At 39.2% G+C, this 18,190-nt stretch overlaps 1 protein-coding gene across 5 annotated transcripts in view; it reads right to left on the bottom strand.

The window, feature by feature from the left end:
* Nucleotides 1-18,190, bottom strand: part of nrxn2a (neurexin 2a) — a 143,647-nt gene that overhangs the window by 84,089 nt on the left and 41,368 nt on the right. For 4 of the 5 annotated variants that reach the window (XM_047606586.1, XM_047606583.1, XM_047606585.1 and 1 more), the window contains exons 4-7: nt 12,901-12,930; nt 12,655-12,666; nt 7,896-8,200; nt 2,747-2,908 (exon numbers count right to left, since the gene is read on the bottom strand). In XM_047606586.1, the coding sequence (XP_047462542.1) occupies nt 2,747-2,908; nt 7,896-8,200; nt 12,655-12,666; nt 12,901-12,930 (509 nt within the window). The remainder of the gene's footprint in view (nt 1-2,746; nt 2,909-7,895; nt 8,201-12,654; nt 12,667-12,900; nt 12,931-18,190) is intronic. The other variant, XM_047606584.1, reaches the window with a different exon arrangement.

An 18,190-nucleotide genomic window follows, 5' to 3' on the forward strand; every position in this document is an offset into this window, starting at 1 on the left:
CTTTGTTCGCTTAACCTACTATTCTTATTCAAGTCAAAATGTGTGAGTTAAGTTTTTTTAGGTTTCATTTTTGTGTGTCTGATGTCATGACGTTTTTTCAGATTTTTTTTTCAGAACACATTTGGCTGCTTTTGGCCGAATGTCTTTTTCCTAGTTGTCCTCTCTTATCCTGAAAGTCGTAAATAAATCAGTTTATTTGGTTTAAAGGGGTTTCTCCCTCATGAGATGAACACACTGAACATTATCTTCAAACACAGTTCACACACACTACGATTGCTTCTTTGGGCCAAGAAATGGCAATGTGCCATGTTATAGAAGCACATGGAGCATGTACATTGATCTTTTGGACCTTTGTACAGTGCAGCACAGTGGCTCTATGGTTAGCACCGATGCTTCCCAATAGGTTCAAGTCCATCCTTTCTTTCTGGATGGCACTTGCGTGTTTTTCCTGCATCTGAGTACTCGGTACTCCGGTTTCCTCCCACCTCCAAACACATGTTGTGATTCTAAATTGACTGTTAGTGTGAATGATTGTTTTGTCTGTTAGCCATGCGATGGACTCGCGACCTGTCCAGGGTGAACCTCACCCAATGACTAAAAAAACTACCTTTCCTGAAACGATGCTATTAGGTTGTTCTAAACTTCTAAGTGGATGTGCCTTAAACTGTTGCCATAAACCGTTGGTTTCAAAGCACTCAAATTATTAACTGTATCTGACTTCAAATCAGTTGTGTCAATCTAACTTGCAAACTAAAGTTGAAAAACAAATTGTGTGTTACCAATTGAAGTAATTTTTTTTAAGTTAGTCCACCAATTTTCTTTTTTTCAGTGAAGCAGGGGACATCTCTCACATCTAGTACAAGCATAAGCAACAGAAGTATAGATTCTGGCTAGTATTGCATTTGTAAAATAAATTTTATGAAAAGCTTTGATTTGAGTTACTATGCTGTTTATCAGAAGAGTGAACTAAGTCTAAGACAGTAACCCATTGCTGGTCTGTTAGTTTAAATAATAGTGATACAAAATAGAGATGCAGTAATTTGTATTAGGCCCTACTGAGTTTCAGGGGGAAGATTAGGGAAGAATTTTTTAACAAAATTCCTAAGTTTTTGAACACAGGGTCAAGTTTTGAGGATTTAAAAGCGTGGTTTTTGAACATCCCTTTAATGGCCCCTCTAGTCCGAAGTCTCTTCTAATCTGTGCGCAGTTTGTTATTATAACACATTTTCATCAAGAAGTGACAGAGGGAAGGGAAGTTGGGAGTAGGGTGAACCTACTTTTTTAATGTGCACCTAGGCAAGTGAGGACAAACTCTAGTCACCCAACCAGTATGGTAGTACCAGTATTGCACATTAGCTGCCGAAAGAACTGTCTGAAATTAGAGAGTGCAAATCCACCATCACTCTTACAAGACTATAAAATCAATTTCCAGGTTTATTGCTCCACAAACATTTGAATATTTTGTCTAATCTATCTAATTCATCTAAAAATTGTAAAAAGTGTAAGAATGTGTTGAAACAAGTAGAGGAATTTAGGGTGGATGATGATTTTAATTACATTTATCCGACCAACCAGGGATAGTGGTAAAGTGGACTAATGCTCATGAACATTTGAAATATCTGTTCATGTTCATTCTCACATAGCACCTAAGCAAAGGACATCCTGTAGCCTCAACAATAACTAAACAACTTGTACCATTATGGCCTTTACAAACTGCCAAATTTTGACATCCAATATAATTCCTTCCACCTGTTGCTGCTGTTACCAGCTTAGTCAGGTTTATTTTACTCTGTCTAAGGGGAGGCGTGGCGTGGCGTGGCGTGCTGTGGCGTGGCGTGGCAAAATAGGATAAGATAGATTAAATGACATAAGATAATCCTGTATCAGTGGGATAAAAAATACTTTTTTTCTGTATTCCATATTTGAGGGACATGTCTGTTCTGTCCTTGGTGCATTATACTCCCTGCTGAAGTTGGACATCAGAGCAAATCAGACATGGGGCTTAAAAATAGTTTAGAAGCAGTTACAGAATAAATGGTCTTATATTCTGTGACGTAAATGTCTCAGACAGCAGTAAAATCAACATTATGAGTTGGGTACTGACCCCAAGAAAATCTGCCACCCTGTTGTCTAGGCCACTTAAATATCAAACTACTGCCTGTTTAATCATTTCTCCGCCTAGTATATTCTGGGAAACGTAAGGCATTTCTCTTGCTTTTAATGCCCATTGCACATCATTTGCTTTTTATAACATTGCTCAGCCCATTAAAAATTTGTGAGACCAGGGTGAAATTGGGCATTAACCCATAATTCACTGCTTGGTCTGTGCAATCTCTAATGCTAAGTTGAAGGTCTTAACTTGCTTGCTTAAGATAATCATTGTGACAGGTGCTAGCCAGAGTTAAAACGCTTCAAAAAATGTGGATACCGTGATGAAAACTGGGCTCAGACAGTGTTTCAAGAATGAACACGAGGTGCATCTGTTTCTTATGTGTATTAGTGCTACATTCCCAAAGGGATTTCCACAGGTATATTTTAATGCATATGCTTTGCACGGCACAGACTCTCAGCTAAAGGGCTTCTCCTTTAAACACCCGACAACAACAGAATCAATGAAAAATGTGAGAGGTGTTTTTTTAGATGCCAATCATGCTCTTCATATACTATAGGAAAGAGTATTGCTATACAAGGACGGTTTGGTAATATTTCCAGCACCCTGCTGAGACTGAGGTCAAGCTGTACTCACATCTTTCAGACAACCCATGAAGTTGTTACTGACTGGGGAGCCTGGCAGGTCAGCTGTGTTGAGGCTGCCTCCTATGTAGAAGAGATCATCAGAGCCCAGCATGGTGTAGTCCTCCTGAGTATAGCCCGTGGTGGTGAGAATCCCATCCACCAAGATTGTTACCTAAAACAACAAATGTGAGAGGAGTGTGAGGCAAATAAATTTCCGAACACTGGGACATTTCAAGCTAAATAGAAATAACTGGCATAATTATTTCATGCATATCTTGATTCTAGTTGAGGTTGCCTTGTTCAGCTTGAAGGCAATTACAAGGACAGCTTTGAAGGGTTCACTAATCTCATCTGATACCTGTTTCTGATATATTAGAAGGATTCAATATACTATAAATATTCCTGATATTCTGGCACCAAAGCAGAATGAATGTCACAGTGTACTCAATTATTTAAGATTAAAGATGGCCAGCTACAGTACATTATTGGTATATTGACAGAGGAAAAACAAGATTACTCTAGTATCAATGTCATCAGTACACAGAAGAGGAAATAAATGGCTGAATGGGGCTGTAGAGGTAAAAATGATATGCTTGTTGCCATGACAATGAGCCTACAGTTAATATGTATTCCTGAACAAATGTAACAGCTCCCTCTTAGGAGTAATAACTGAAAACAATTACCTGTTCTTTGTGTGTGTGTGTGTGTGTGTGTGTGTGTGTGTGTGTGTGTGTGTGTGTGTGTGAAAAGCTATTAATCTCTCGTAAATAACACTGCCTTTGATAAATTGCATTTAAGGTCAAAATGACAGTTACAGCAGGGTAGCAGGTCTGCATGTTCAAGGATTTAGTTAATTGTTCTGACATCTCGGGGCATTCACTGTCATTTTGTTGGCACAGGACTTGAGTGGGGTGGAATACAATGCCTTGTCAAAGACAGGCCAGTAGTTTGTAAAAGATCCTGTGAGGAAGCAAACAGCCTCTGCAGCTTAAGTGTAGACAATTTAAATGTGTTTTTTCTAATTATTGACAGCATTCAACTCAGATTAGTCATTTATTAGAGCGTGCGAATGAGCTTAACACGTTCTTCAACAGGTTTAGCTCTTGGATTCCTGTCTCCTCTACCCCCACACACCTCCCCACTGCCTCCAACGATCCCACACCAGTCTCCTACTCCCCCTACTGCAGTGAGCCCTCTGGATTAGACCATCGATGCCCCCCTGTGGCGTGGGAGCCCCTGTTTACCTTATACACAACTGACTTTTAGCACAACTCTGAGTCATGTCACATCCAGAAATTTTCTGATGACTCTGCGGTTGTGGGGTGTGTAAGCGGTGGACGGGATGAGGAGGAGTATAAAGGACTGGTGGACAGATTTGTTGAGTGGGCTGGAAGGGATCACCTGCTGCTTAACGTGGACAAGACCAAAGAGATGGTGATTGACTTCAGGAGGAAGGGAACAGATCCTCAGCCCCTCAGCATCCTTAGTAGGGATGCGGAGGTGGTGGAGGAGTACAAGTACCTGGGAGTGACCATCGACAATAGACTGAACTGGAGGTACAACAGTACAGCTGTGTACAAGGAGGATTGCAGCAGACTCTACTTCCTGAGGAAACTGAGATCCTTCAACGTGTGCAGTAAGATGCTGGAGATGTTCTACCAGTCTGTTGTGGTCAGCAGCCTTTTCTCTGCTGTGGTCTGCTGGGGGAACAGTGTTGCAACCAGTGACGCCAATAGACTTAATAAACTGATCAGGAAGGCTGGCTCTGTCATTGACTGCACACAGGAAACGTTTGAGGTGGTGGTGGAGAGCAGGACACTTAACAAACTGTTATCAATCATGGATAACCCTGACCACCCTCTCCACCAGATGATAGACAGACAACAGAGCTCCTTCTCCAAGAGACTCAGACAACTCTGTTGTCTCAAAGAACGCTACAGGAAATCTTTCCAGCCTCAAGCCATACACCTGTTCAACTCCTCATCTGCATGTAACACTCTGTATATTATCATTTAAAATGTTAAATTTTAAAATGTAGGTTTTATAAGCTCACAACTTTACATTACATTGTGAGAATGGGTTAACATTCTTTAACCTCTCGTGTCTATTTTGTGAATATCACAGTGATTGAAAGCAAGAGAATAGGAGAAAATTTAATGAATTGAGACTGTATGTTCAGGGTCACGTTTACAAAACAAGGTTTTACTTCTCCTGCTTTTGCTGCTAATGACGGATGTTGATTTGGTCAATCGAGCCGTTGGGAAGCCATCGGTATCTTTGTTTGAACATTATACAGTGAAAAGCTATAGAGTATACAGAGTATGGGTAGGAGATACAAACACATGTTCAAAGGAAAGGAAATTGCTGATTTTAATAATATCCAGGCTGCAGTTCTGGACAGTGCATTTTTATCCTAATTATTAAAGGTTAATGTACAGTACATTTATAACTGCCCATTTATTCAATTATCTACTTTGTTACTCTTAATAATACTGTTTAGGTGGAATAACAACAGATAATATATGCATATTGGTGTGCTCTGGGAAAGTCAATAAATAGGTGGATGCATCACAAGCAAGGGCTGAGAGGGAGAGAAAATGAGACCCAACCATTTTGCCAATGACAGTAAACTTACAGGCAGATGGGGAGGGAGATAGTAATAGGAGGAATTCTAGCCTGAAAAGCACCACCAGATCTAATAAAATGTTTCCACCAGCACTCTCTTGGGAGTTACAGTTCCTCCTATCTACATGTCAGTGAGGTAAACTTATCTGCGGGAAAAGCAATTTACACAGGGATCAAATGCAAGCCTGAAAGCATAAGTGACGTTGTAAGCATTGGATTGCCGCTCTTCTGGAAGCTGAGGTAAGGAAATAGATGTGGAGGAGGATGCAAGTATATATGCAGGTTAGTGTGACAGGTTAAGAATATATTGGTGATAATGAGATACAAAATGAGTCCTGCTTTGACAAATAAATCCAACATTGAAACGCATACCACGTGCCTGACCCGTAGACATTATGCAGTGTTAGTTTAGTTATGGCTCTCTACATTCAAAATGTAATCATTTTGCAAGGCTCAAAAAGCTAGAACCCGAATATTTATTAGAATGTGTGTAACTGCTAAATTTAATACATCAGTGTTGTGTTCATACCTTTAGGCTGGAAGAAAGTTGCACAATTTGTTTTTAATTTATTTTACTATAGGAAAGAGAAGCTGTTTTTTTCTACTGGGAGACTCTACCAAGACCCTTACCACATTCAACTACAATGTGAACATAGCGAATATAGCCACAATCCATGGAGTGTTGCCTTGCCTCTAAATCAGCCTTTCTCAAAGACTGGAGGTCTAAGTGACCCTTAGCAGTCCAGGAGGTGGCTCGGCTAGTGACTCTGCCATGCCATGATGGGGCACTAAAGACAACTTCCAGAGAAAGGTTTGGCTGACTTTTGGCTCCACATCTAACCTCAGCATCCTGAGTTACTTGACTCACCACCTACAACTGTGAAGTTGGATTTTAGACACTTGTTTTCCTGAAAACAAAGCAGCGCAGCTGAATCAGTGTGGACTATGATATGAGACTGAAACTCTCCAGACATTGCCTCACTCATAGCCCAGAAAAAGCAACATCATTGGCAAAAAAATGACAGAATTAGGTTGGTTGTGAGTGTTTGTGTTATGGGTTAAGTGGTCCTTGGTATGAAAACATTTGAGAAACACTGATCAAGACATAACATTAGCCCAGATCCTGAAATGAAGTTAAAGTTTTGTGAAAAAGTGTTGGTCCCTTTTCTTATTGTTTCGTTTGATGTTTCAGATCATCAAACAAATTTAAATATTTGTCAAAGATAACACAAGTAAACACAAAATGCAGTTTTTAAATGAGGGGAATAATAAGAGAAAAGAAATCCCAAACCTTGTGTGAAAAAGTGATTTCCCCCTAAACCTAATAAGTGATTGGGACACCCTGAGCAGCCACACCTGCAATCAAGCGTTTGCGATAACGTGCGAGGAGTCTTTTACAGCGCTGTGGATGAATTTTGGCCTACTCATCCTCTACTCATCAGAATTATTGTAATTCAGCCACATTGTAAGGTTTTTGAGCATGAACTGTCCATTAAGACATGCCACATCTCAGTAGGATTGAAGTCAGGACTTAGACTGGGCCACTCCAAAGTCTTCATGTTGTTTTTTTTTTTTCAGCCATTGGGAGGTGGATGTGCTGATGTGATTTGGATCATTGTCCTGCTGCAGAGCCCAAGTTCGGTACAGCTTGAGGTCACGACCAGATGACAAGACATTCTCCGCCCACTTGACGGATTCATTTTTGCCCTTCAGAAATCCAATGGGTTCGTTCATAGTGTGTAAAGTCAGTGGTTTCTACTTAAACATCTTTCATTTACACTCACACAGCTTCCGTTTTTACTCAAATTTGACATGTTTATGTATGAGTATTTTGACATGTGTATAGGAGAACATTTGACGTGTATATATGAGACCATTTCGCATGTGTATGTGACAGCGTTTGACGTGTGTTGTGAGAGTCTTGTGTTTGACTTTGTATGTGACAGCGTTTGACATATGTATGTGTGAGTTTTGTATTTGAGTGCCTAATTCCACAGAGTGGGGACTTAGTGACCTTGCTCCCTTGAAAGTAAGACAAGCATATGTCAAAATAAGTGAGTAATGCATTGAAATTGACATTTTAAATGTTTGAATTTATTGCCAATAATCACTGCAGCCAAAATCAAAATACGACATGCAAAATGAGATGACTGAGAGGTGTCACTTTATTTTCTCAAAGTTGAAGACTTGATATCTGTTTTACATCGACATAGCTGGACTGATACATATCAGGCATCTAGTCGTCACTGGCAGCATTGCTAACTGAGTTGGCTCAGAGAGGAAAAACCAATTCAGTGTGACAATGTAATTATGCTCCTATTAATTTACCCATTATCATCACAACAACACTACCCAACGTTGCCAGTAATGTCTGCTTAGCATCACTCGTACACAATGACATTACAGTATAAAAGAATGGATTTCTCTTTGGCATGAATAACTTTGGATCCTTTCTGACAGCTAACAGCAAAATGTATGCATGAAATGTATACATTTTCCCAAAAGTTCTCATGAAACTGATATCACGTACATACCTGACGGAGGTTTCGTGTCACTCGCACATCATGCCAGGCATCATCATTTAACTTCCCGCTAGCAGGTTCCACCAGGGCTTCAAAAGCACCAGAGCCCAGGTTGATGACCAGCCACAGAGCTCCATTCCTCAGTGACAGGTTGACGTAATCAGCTGACTTCCCTGTGTGAAGCAGTAGGCCATTCCTCTGCAGGGTACGGAAGGACAGCGTGATCTCGTCCAAACTACTCTGAATGGGAGTTTGGGACAGGTTGTAGCTGAAGAACTCATTACCTCTGAAGGTAGCCACTGACTCCTTCTGCTGCCCTAAGAGGACAAGAGAAATGCCTTAGAGAATTCATCCTGTCATCAGGCTTATCTCTGACCGAACAGCTATATTTACTTCTTTTGCATGTTATGGAACGCTGGGTTTGCAAAAGTGATAGGAAAATGCATAGCTTGACAAATTGTTCATTATCACTTTACTGGAACAGATCATTAGTGTATTTATGGAAATATCAAGATAAATCACTGTATATTCTATACATTGTACATTCTATAATTGTCAATGGGAGAACACATGATTCTGTATTGTTCACAAACTATAAAATATGTCTGGAGATGTTCTATATTTTTTGACCAAAGCTTAATATCAAAGTGATCGTATTAAGTATTGTCTCTACATAGATGAAAAAAAAACACACTAGTGCCAAAGTGTTGCATCAAATTTTCAGAATGAAGCAGACATTGTTTGATTTTTGAGGTTTGTCTCAGTCCATCATTGTCTCTGTGAAATTCTGTGAATTCCACAAGTAGACACTATCAAGATGTTATGTCCATTCTTGTTGACATCAGTTCAACGAGATGAGCATTTTTGCAGACAGGCAGATAGCCTACCACACACATACAATACCCACTGACACCCACTCTTTGAAAACCATAGTTAAATATAAAGGTTGTGACTTCTGACATCAAACCCCTGTTTGGTCTTGACCAGAGGAGTATTGTTAACTACAACACATATAACAAGAGTGGGCTGTAAGCTCCATCCTCTGCTTGTTTGTTGGTTGCAGCTTCCAAGCTACTGAAAAGGCTGTTTCAAGCAAGAAGGATTAGCTATCCCTTGAGAATGCGTTTGTTTGTACAGGAATGTTGACTTCTGAACTCCACAGCCAATTTAAGGCATTGGCATCAGTGGTCCCATTTGTCTCTATTGTTTGAACGGTGTACTACTTGACAGTTGATCCTATATCAGTTTGCAATGGTACAGTTGTGGAGCATAAATGTAAAATTGGTTGATGTTAATTTGGTTGATGCTGATGTTCATTTGGTTGATAGGTGGAAAGCAATCCTAAAAGCAGGTGTACAGTCAATACAGCAGACACACAAAGGAACCTACAGTGTTTGAGACAATGGTCATGAAAAATTATTATGAAATACTAGATGTATTCTGGTGGCATTTAGCAAAATGAGAGCTAATATATCCGTTTCCATTTAATCTAATATTTAAGAAAGGTTTCCCGCTCATGAGATCAATCACTGTGACAAGGGGATTTGCACCATAACCCGTGCAAATCCTGTGCAATCTGTTTAATCATCATTTTATCATTTCCTGCTTTCTATGATGAAGATGTCAATACAGATAACCCTGAAGCTCCTGAATGCTTTTGAAGTGTGTAGCTGGCAAGGATGGCAGAGGGCCATATGTGCTTTCTTGCACAGGCCTATTGTCTACAGCGACAATGTTACAGGCTTGTGAAAAAAAAAAAAAAAAAAAATAGTGGCTTCTCTGACACCAGGTTGACTTTGGCACTAACTCCACAAAATGCCTTCAAAGACAATGGCTGCCATCTGTATTTAGCCAAAAGATGCTGCCAGCGCAGTTTATTGCGTTACGTGCAGTATGGTTTAGCTGAGAATCAGGGAGCACCATCAACCATCAGTTATAAGAGCATTGTGCAGAAACATCTCTCGACATTGATAGAAAAAGAAGGTCTCAGCAGAAAATAATGGCAGCACCAACATCCCTCCTACTTCTCGCCTCAGTGTCACATCTTGCTCTTTTATTCCAACCCTGCTTGCTCTGGCTTACTTTATAGCACCTAATCTTCTTACAACTGATGCATTAAAAAAAGGCTCAGGATGTGGTTACAAAGTGAATCCTTCAAGGAGGGCAGTGTTCCTAGCCAATGCAATCACGTGTACAGCTACCATATATGGAGAGCTACAGCAGCATGCCGCTTCAACACTGGACAAGGTAACTCTCAGATAGCAAGTGTTGTCAGAGATAATACTTTCCGAGTGCCCACACTCAGAATGTCACTGCCCTGAGTTACAGTTTATATCTTACTTGCTATATCATGACACAAAAAACATTGTAGAAAAACAATGAGCCTTGCAATCAAGTAAGAATAATTTTTCCAAGTAGCCCAACTGTCCCAGTTGGAAGTGTGCTATAATACCCTGCTGTGGATAAAATCATAACCACTAACTGTATATACAGATGGACAAAACCCACAGGATTCTTAAGTGTGGTTTTGAAGTTTAGTCTGGGTAGCTCCGGATGTTGACGTATTGGCAGTACATAACTCCACCTAAATCTAAGAAGTGGCACTTAACTGGAACTGGTAGAACTGAGGCAGGAATGTAATATTTAGGCAGAGAGGTAGCCGCCCACCTGTCACCCCATACAATTGTCATGAATTGGGGAATTAGCTAAAGTGCAAAACCAAGTCCTCCAAAATTAGCTATTTTAACATCAAGGATTGGCTCATGTTGGGAGACAGCCTCAAGTAGTTCATTTGAGGAACTACAGTTTTTGACACTTTCACGTCCACTTTATTATTTTTTTTTATCCTCCAGAGATTTCTCCTTGTTTGTGACAAATGAAAGGGCTGGGGTTGTTAATTAATGTTATACTTTACTGTTAAGTATTGAGTAAAAACCTAGAGGACAGATGAAGATGCAAACTTTTTGTCTTAGGGATGGAAGTCGACTGTCTACACAACGACCTAAGTTAGGCAGGTCTAAAACTATAAACTAAAAACTATAGGTCTGGGGCAGAAAGATGCATGCAAGTACTGCAGGTGCTCAGCAAGCTAAACCTTTGCCTAAATAATGTCATCATTTACATTGCATATGTATATACACACATTTTAGAACTGAGACAGTGGACAAGAAGCTACCTCTGAATTTCAAATCAAAACACTCTCTTGACTATCCCCTCAAGCTAAAGTTGGCATATTGTTAATAACAAATGTTTGTTAAATGGCTCAATAAAACTTCGATGTCTCATGCATACAGAGCGAGGTCAGATTCATAGAACTTATTTCTGCAAATTTTCATTTAATGATCAATCACCAAACCTTTCTTAATTTTTATTATAGCTGGCTTTAAGACACACTACTATACTAAATATTTTAAACATTTTATTCGTGTGAAGCACTTTGGGTTGCATTTTTTTGTATAAAGTGCTATATAAATAAAGTTTGATTTGTATTACTGTTAATCTGAAGCAGTAGCCATTATACAGCTGGGACATTTGTGACACACTGCATTGTCAGCACAATAATACAACAGCACAATAATTAAATTAGATGCTTAAATTGAACATTATTTTCTGGCCATATAAATAATAATCACTACCACTAAACCTTAACATGTTTGACCATGACTGGCTAACCAAAGAATCCAGAGCTTATCTCATGTCACAGTCATGTACAGTCTTAAGCTTCATCTTCTATAGTTGATGAAAAACTGGTGTAATCATTCTGTGTAGCATTCTCTTAAGCCTTTTCATCTAATCTTAATGACCTTGATATTGGGGTTACCATTTCTGCACAAACAAATACAGAAGCGCACTCTGAATTTTGCCCTCACTGTGTGACAGCGTGAATAATACAGGGATGACTTACAGTCCTTATGCCATACAGTCAAATGTTATCTCATTTACAGCCCAAGATCAGTGATAATCATGTTTTAATTGGCTCAAAGAAGTAGACCCGTAGAAAGTCGCAAATACGAGAGATGTAATGATAACCCGACACCCAATATTCGTTGAGGCAGATCAGTCATTTTCTAGAGCACTTGAGCCTGTGGATTACCTTGTCAAAGTGGATCATCAAAATCTCAGGTGTGTTTACAGACAACAGTTATTTCCATGGAGACAGGATGATGACTTCTGAGTCTCGCAGCACATGCCAGAATACACAAAGTCTAAATACAACAGATTTCAGTACAGCCCATATTATTCATTCAAAATGCCCCCTTTTACCTGTAACATCTGAATGCTTTAACTATTATCAATGTGGATAAATATTTCAGTTATATGGTTTAAGGTTTTTTATTTTTATTTTTTAACACAAATGTTTCTCTGTGCTTGAAAAACAAATCAGTTTTGAGTGTGTCAAATGATGTACAGTACAGTACCTTTGCCTGGTGTACATTACACTGGTGAGTCTTAACGGACTTTTAGAAACACTCTCAAATTTCTCTTCCATCATTGTTGTGAAATCTCCTGATAAGTTATTATCGATAGATGACAGACTTAGAAATAGACATGAAATGTGCAGGAACTCAATAATAACACATCTGTAAGAAAATTAAAATGACCTCTTCAAGAACCAATACATGTTTGTCAGTGCATTTTTTAAGCAGCGGAAATAAAGTTCTTTCTGAGCAGACCTGAGAGACTTCCTTAAAAATTTTATTTCTTTCACCTGTTTCCTTTGAAAACACCATGAAACCAAACCGAAGAAATGCTATGAGCATAGATGCATTACCTTGCCGTAAAACTGTAGAGGTCAAAGGTGATGTTCCAGAAGTTCAGTCAGTGGTCAGGACAAGGGTTTGACGGACAAAAATTGAGTGAATAGTGAGCATAACATGAGAGGAAGCAAAAACGAATAGGCAATATGGAAAAAGAGGAGAGGAAATATTAGTGCAGCACAATTAACTAAAATGATATTGGGGGAAGGAAATGTGTTCGTGGTGGCTGGGAAGGAAAAGCAAACCAATAGACCCCATACCTTGGCGGTTTAACATCAGGTGCGCCAGACCTTGAGGGAAAGAACAGAAAAAAGGATACGAAAACAGGAAGTTCATAAAGAGGTCCGGGAGAACAAAAGCATTGTCACAATGTTGGACTGCAGTTTGTGACAGACATCCTGGGGTAGGAACGGATGTCAAAGTTCAAACTGAAATACAATGGGGAAATCAAACTAAAAACAGACAAACATCTCAAGGGAGGAGAGGGAAGGCAAGGAAAGAAAAAAACATCTTGATTGGTGCAACCCACATTGGTAGTTGCTCACATAGATGCTTTTTTCTAATGGAACACATACTGTATGTTTACTTGATGCAGACAGTGTTTGAGATGTATCAGCTATACATAAAACCTGCTTTATATGACAAACATCTGATATATATAAAAATCTGATATATATATATATATATATATAAAACACATACTAGTTTAATGGTTCTCTGATCTCTGACACAGCTCTATGCTTTGCAACTCATCTCCACATATGTGTAGTTTTGCATGTAAGTGCTCATCTAACAGAGATGGGCCTGTTGAACCGTCTAAATGAGAACATTTTATCAGAGGGCAGAAGTGACACCAACCTTTATCCTTTATCTCTTTCGTGGGCTTCTTGGGTTCAGTGGGTGGAGCCTGAAACCTATGATCCCATCATAAGGCTGATACAGTGACAAAATAACAATCAAATACCAGCTGCAATGATCTCCTACACTTAACCCATCCACTCCTTTAAAAAAAAGAAAAGAAAAAAAAAGAAGTCTCACTCACTACAAACTATCAGAAAGCTGGTCTGCCAAGGAAAAATGCTACCTCTATGTTCTGTCAGTTTGAAGACAGTTTGAAGAATGAATACAGTGCGGAACACATGAGCTTACTGCTTTGGTCAACACATACAGGACAATACCCTTAACAGAGTTAGCGGTCTTACACAACAACAAAGTCAGTCATTGCAAACTCAGTGTAACACAACACTGCAGTACTCTCTCAGTCATTTCCATATTTACATGTTTCTCAACATACAAAGAAACGAAAATCCATCACATGAGATGTGTAAACAACCAGATCTCTCTCCTTTGTCTTGCACTGTGCACCGACACAGTGAAACACAGACAAGTGCCTCAATAGGTCAGCCAGAAATTTTATGGCATACCTTGCCTGCTTGCCTCCTGCCAAAAAGGAGCTCGGGCTGTCACAATGCAACACGTCTGCAGAGCACATGAGCCCCACTGTGCCAGCCAACACAAACTGCTCTCTTCAGGGCATCTGCACTCCAAGACCCCTGTACAGTGAGTCATTTACAATTCTAGTCCCACTTCAGTCATTAGGCAAAGCCTTATGAAAGGGCAGGTCATTGCAGCAAGAATCTCTGAACATGTACTTCTGAACAAGGCTGTTAATGCTCTGCACAACTCTTGGTGTGGAATGGACGTGATTACCCCAGGGAGGGTCCTTGCCTGCCAATACATAGGCTTTTGATACAGTGTGCCATTGCAAAGCTAGTGAATGAGCTTCTGCTTAGACAGGATTCACCCACAACCTTGTCTGCACTGCACACAAAGAGTTGCTGTGTGCTCCCCCGCTGCTACTGTGCATTCCAAATGACAGGCATACATATACACACAGCATAAATTATGCCACCTCTTACTCCCCCATCACCCCATCAACCCTGAGGTGATTGCATTTTCGCCAAATGTACTAAGATGTGACTGGATTAAGAACTGGTCTGCCTTTATTCTTCATCTTTCTGCTATCAACGTTGCTCAGCAGAGCTAAGACATAGAAGCACAAAGGGTCTACAAGGGGGCCTGTAAACCATCATCAACAGTGACAAAGACCCTGTTGTTGTAAGCCACTGCTGAAAAAGATAGCAGGAGAATATCTAGTAAAATCTCTTTCAATCTCCTTGCCAGTGGCCCAGGTAGACAATAAGAAGAGTGAGTTTCCTATTGTCTAACTATTAGGCAGAGGCAGTCATAACAACAAACGGCATTGATTAGTGTACTGGGGAATGCTACAGTTTAACAATTTACTCAGAAGGTGGAAAAGGCAGCTTTAACCCCCAAAAATTTCAGCTATGACAACTTCACACATGTCTGCTTTTTGTCGAGTACTGGGGAAAGGAAAACTGACCTGTGTCCTTGAATAATAGTGATGGATACTGGTGACCAGAATAGCCCATAGCAGGCACTTAACAAATGCTTATGGCAACACAGATTATCTTCAACAGTTTATGCGTATGCAAGGAAACAAAAAGTGGATTAGGAGTGGTGTCATTACTGCCGTTGTATAGAAGCAATCAACCATTGAATATGCTCATCGTACTTGGCTGTGCCTTACATCCAAATCTCAGTGTGTGGAAATGCAGAGACAGTCCGTTAAGACCTTCAGAGACCCATTAGAGAGGAAAAACTGTATGGAGATAAACCAGCCTTGCTCACAGTATTAGTCTATTAGCTCTCTATTTTTAAATGATAGGTAACATAAACAGTAAGCTATAGAATAAATTTTACGACAAACAAACATTGTTAACCAGGCAATAGTAGCTGATTTTATTAAAATATTACAATGTTATTTTTAGGATCTGTTTTTGGAAAAAAACAAAACAAACAAAAAAAACACAAATCTCTTTTCTATTTTACTCTGTGTATGCAATTTCCAGAAATTATTAATTAATAAGTTTGCTGTGGTCACTCACACCTTGATTCATGTTTGTCTACTGACCTTGAATAAATCCATAGCATCAAACATGTATAATTTGCTGAATAACTCTTTGTGTCTTCAAATCATAAATAATGTTGCACCTTTGGATCCCAATTAATATTAGAACAGCTTCAAAAAAATCTATATATCTATATATATATTTTTTTTTTTTAAATATATATATATATTAATATATATATATATATATGCATACTGCAAATAATGAATCTATAGAGGCTGCAGTAACTAAAGGCTTTTGACCTATGTGATATAGTATGGATTTGCCCGGTAAAAGTTAGTACGGGCAAATGAAACCTTCAGGACTTAAGAACACATGTTCAAAAAGTCCATCACTGATTTTATCCTTATAAAAGCAGATTTCTTTCCTTAAAATTTTAGAAGATATGCCACTAACAGGGGCTGTTAAAACAGCAAAAACATCTTGATTTTAACCTAATAATTGACAGTATTAAAGACTATTAAAGGCAGGGTATGTAGTTATTTTTTGGCATAATTTTGTCCAAATTCGATAATAGCTTGTCAGCATGTTGTAATGTAAGCATTATGATAACACTTGAGTTCTGTGCCTCCACAACGATGTGTTTAAAGGCTTTATAAAAAGTTGATGGAAGTTTTCAACCAATCACAGGCCATTTTACAGAGTGTCACTGTTTTGGGTGTTCCTATTGGTTACTCTACATAAATCAAGTCAATAACTATGCTTAAGTAACGTTTGTTTGTTAATAAATTTAATTTGTTTACGACAGAAAGGTAAAGTACACTGAGACTCAGCCATGTAACTGAATAATTACTCCACCAATGTGCACGTTAACGGGGAGATGGACGGAGTGGAACAGAGGCGTGTAAACAGAAAGGAGGAGGGGGCAGCGCAGTTTTTGCATACTTTTCCTTTAACTTTTGGAAATACTTCTGACAACACATACCCTGCTGTCTTTGTAGGTTTAATTAAGCAAATATAGTGAATGCAAATATTAAAGACCCCCCTCAGTCATTATTCTGACATTAATTAACAAGCATTTAAGAAGAAAGAGCCATTGCATGAGGATTAGGATTTGCTCAGTTTGTTTTTCCATGAAAAGTACAGTATTGTGGCGCCTGTTGTAATGAGGGATTAGACCAAGGTCACTGCCTCTGAAAGACGCATGGCCACCATGTCTGAGTGGTTTCTATCTGTCTTGTATCATCCCTGTAAGGTGACTGTCCTTATCAGTTGTTCACAGAACTGTTCTTTTTTTTCCTTACAAAACATCAAAGGATGCTGCTCTCTTTTGTTGTCTGTGAATGCCCCACCGTGGCCTTTGTCTGCACAAATTGATGGAAGCCCACGTGCTGCATACTGTACATGAAGAACTCACCAGCTTTACCAAAGATAGCAACAGTCTTAAAGCAGTCCCTCAGATCAATAAAGATAATTCCTGCACCACTTAAAACACACAGCCACGACCAATTATATCATTTGGGTTACCATCATTGTCATGTCTATGCAGAAGCAGACAATTTAGGTGATGCATAGTTCAGTCTATTTTCACAGACAGAAGTTGTTCTTGTCATGCATTCGGCACTGGGGATTGTCTCCATGTAAAGCTTTAATCCAATAAACATTCTGATGTGCTCACTTTGCAGCATGTCATTTAATAATGCCTGCCTTTTTTGCTAAGAGCAGAGCCATGCCAACTTCGCTCATGTTTAGCATGATTAGCACTCTATCAATTTCTGAAAATTGAGAGCTGAAATCTATCAACTATTACTAAAAAGTAAAACCACTTCCCACAGTCATTAAGTCGTGCATATATGCTGTCTTATATGTAGCATTGATAATCTATACCAAGTAATTTATTATAGTTTACAAAATGTTACATTTTATAATCAGTCAGTTCATATCCTGTATATGTGTTAAGTTATCAAACACTTGTGTATTATGCACAGTCATGTGAAGAATATATACTCAAAGACCATATTCAGCTTATTTTGCTGTCATACTCCAACTGTAAGTGTCAGAAGCAGGATTCCATAGAACAGGAAGGCATAGGTCTGCACATTTTGAGTCTGTAACAGTGATTTATATTATGCATCGGTTCGGCACACCTTGTGCTGGTCTCCTGAGCCTGTTGGCTGCCCTTTTACCACAACCAGCGGTCCTTACTGGGGAGATGGATGTCTCGGTCTGATGCCAACCATACATATCTCCTCACGTTCAATCTTCATTTCAGTTCAGCATGTGCACCTCTGTTTAATGGCAATCAGTTCAAACGTTGCTAGTAAGGACAGAAATGTCTCTTTTGTGCCAAAGGAGATTTGTTTCTTCTACTGAAATAGTCTTACATGCACCTATTAATAAACATAATTTCAAATATTTTTACAATTAGGCAAAAAGATATATGCCCTCATCCGTCAGTTTAATCAACGTATTGACCTTAGAGGATAATGGGATATAAGTCTAAGCAAGCCATATAACAGTAGTTCAGATGAGGAAAAGAGCCACTGAAGAGAGAGGAAAAAACACAGAATTTATAAATAATTAAACAAAGCATGTCTGTGCAGTCATTTTCCCAGCG

This window comes from Mugil cephalus, chromosome 15, assembly GCF_022458985.1.
Source record: "Mugil cephalus isolate CIBA_MC_2020 chromosome 15, CIBA_Mcephalus_1.1, whole genome shotgun sequence".
Lineage (NCBI taxonomy): Eukaryota > Metazoa > Chordata > Actinopteri > Mugiliformes > Mugilidae > Mugil > Mugil cephalus.